The 2020-nt window shown below is 30.3% G+C and overlaps 1 protein-coding gene across 1 annotated transcript; it reads right to left on the bottom strand.

Annotated features, from left to right (window-relative positions):
- Window positions 1–467: 467 nt before the first annotated feature.
- Tsp_13914 (conserved hypothetical protein) lies at window positions 468–1941 on the bottom strand. The gene is made up of 8 exons (XM_003366044.1): window positions 1902–1941; window positions 1739–1814; window positions 1557–1672; window positions 1470–1502; window positions 1284–1387; window positions 999–1147; window positions 829–913; window positions 468–686 (listed from the first exon to the last, which is right to left on the bottom strand). The coding sequence occupies exons 1-8, from the start codon at window positions 1939–1941 to the stop codon at window positions 468–470; spliced, it is 822 nt and encodes a 273-aa protein (XP_003366092.1).
- Window positions 1942–2020: the final 79 nt, after the last annotated feature.

The raw sequence follows: 2020 nt of genomic DNA, 5'->3' as shown, positions 1-2020 counted from the left end.
TCAAAATATTTAGATATATGTATTTGATCAGATGTCTTTTAAGTTTTTTCTGTTTTAAAATTACGTAAAATTTTAATTCTCCAGTTACTTTTTCTGCAGAAGTTCGAGAAATTGATATCAGTTTAGTATTTAGCTTTAATTGAATTTTTTGAAGATTGTGAACTTCTGTATTATTTTACTTTTCTTCTTCAACTGTTGTCTAAAATTTTTTCCTTCGTGTTGCTGGAAATATACAGTATTAATTTTTCTTGTGACAAAAGTTATTGAACACCTGTACTTGATTACTAAATTTATTATTTACTTTTATTTATTCATTTCTTGTATCTCCTGTAAGATAAAAAGAAATGTTTGCAAACAGGGTGAAGAGTTGAGTGAATTTTCCAGTTAACAAAGCACTTTCGCCGAATTAAAATGTTTATTGAAAGTTTGAAAAACAGTATGCCAAGTGTTACTGTATAAAATTAGGTTCATTTTTTTCTGTCGGCAAACAAAGGTCCAGTAGTTTGAAAAATGGCCGGAATCATATCTGAACAATGATGAAACACGGATGTGTCAATGTTTTCCGGTAAATAAAATTGAATAGTGTACTGTGGAGTAGAAGCATATTTCGCAAATTCAATCATAAATCCTTTAACACTTTTGAATACCATTTCCGCACGCCGTAGACACCAAGATTCGTTATGAAGCTGTAAAAACAGAAACAATGCAATGTTTATCGTAGGCATAGTTTGTTCGTAAAAGCTGTTTCAAATGTTGTTTAATTGTTATATTTTTAAGTACAATTATAACAGTAATAATGAAAAGTACTTCGGGTGAAATTTCATTAACTAGAAGCAACGGAACACTGATCGTCGTGATACCAAATTCGTGGCAAACTCGAATTATGTTTCTCAGACCGTCCATACAACCATGTCTGTTAATAAGTGAAAAAGGTTTAATGAAATTAAACGTATAATTTTAATTTAAAAAATGAAGAAAAATTGATAAGTGATTTTTACCTGCTGGTAAGATCCATTTGTGACAAGCTTTCATCGGAGACAAGGTGAAATATAATTTGCGCGGCACCGAGATTTGAATGTCGTGTGATGTAAACATCACCAACTGTGAACTGTGTATCGTGTTTGTTGTTTGCAGTTTTTTCCACTCGCTGAAAAGTGAAATTAAAATACAAACTGTAGAAGATTATCAAAAGAAAGAGCTACACAACGTGTGAGATATTTTGTGTTTTAAATTTTAGACGTATTTCTTATTTTACATTTTTAAACATTTAAACTTGAATATACTTTAGAACGGGGAGTTGTTTTCAAGAGAGCTTTTATTTTTTCCAATTGCGATATCAGGTTGGAGAAGTGAAGCTCCGGCGATCGTTCGCAAGCTTTGAACAAATCTTAAGTAACAAATGTTTCGAATGTATAATGCAAGTTTATGAAAATAATTTTTCTGACAAAAGCTCAACTTAATGTGATAACTTAACAACTTTGCAATGATAATTAATTGTGCGACTGAAAATTAAAATAATAATAATAATAATAACTCGGAGGAATCGACAATTTTACCAGTTTTACGCAACGAATGATAGTCGGCGTCTTCTTTCACTAGATGAATTAGGCCGTGCAGATGATTTCCATAAAGAAATAATGCAGATTGTAATTTTGTAGAAACATCGTCAATGCTAATAAATATTTACAAATATTATTGATATTTATTTCTTTTTCATTTATTATAAAGAAGAAAATACCTTTTCAAAGCAACCTGAGAATACACTGGATTGAAATTTAAAAGTCGTAAATTGTGCATTGTTTTTAGTTGATTGCCTGATAATATGATAAAATGAAAATTAAATTTGTAAACTAATCGACAATATTTTCCGTTTCAGAAATGACTGAAGACAAATTATTTACCAAGAAATATGGTAAAACCTTCGTCCAAAACTGTATGCATGTGTACGTTCGTCGATTGTAATAAGCTTTCAGAAATGGCATATCCAGAGATTCCGCTTTCCTACTGAAAGAAAGCTGAA

This window comes from Trichinella spiralis (assembly GCF_000181795.1).
Source record: "Trichinella spiralis strain ISS 195 chromosome Unknown Scfld6668, whole genome shotgun sequence".
Classification (NCBI taxonomy): domain Eukaryota; kingdom Metazoa; phylum Nematoda; class Enoplea; order Trichinellida; family Trichinellidae; genus Trichinella; species Trichinella spiralis.
This window is presented reverse-complemented; position numbering and strand designations above follow the sequence as displayed.

What these genes read in the sequence shown, in the direction of transcription:
- Tsp_13914 (XM_003366044.1), bottom strand. Translation starts at nt 1,941, where the DNA reads ATGCATACAGTTTTGGACGAAGGTTTTACCATATTTCTTG. An exon ending in TCATTCGTTGCGTAAAACTG is followed by an intron (nt 1,503 to 1,556) that starts GTAAAATTGTCG and finishes TTTAATTTTCAG; the next exon opens with TCGCACAATTAATTATCATT. An exon ending in AAACAACTCCCCGTTCTAAA is followed by an intron (nt 1,148 to 1,283) that starts GTATATTCAAGT and finishes TTCACTTTTCAG; the next exon opens with CGAGTGGAAAAAACTGCAAA.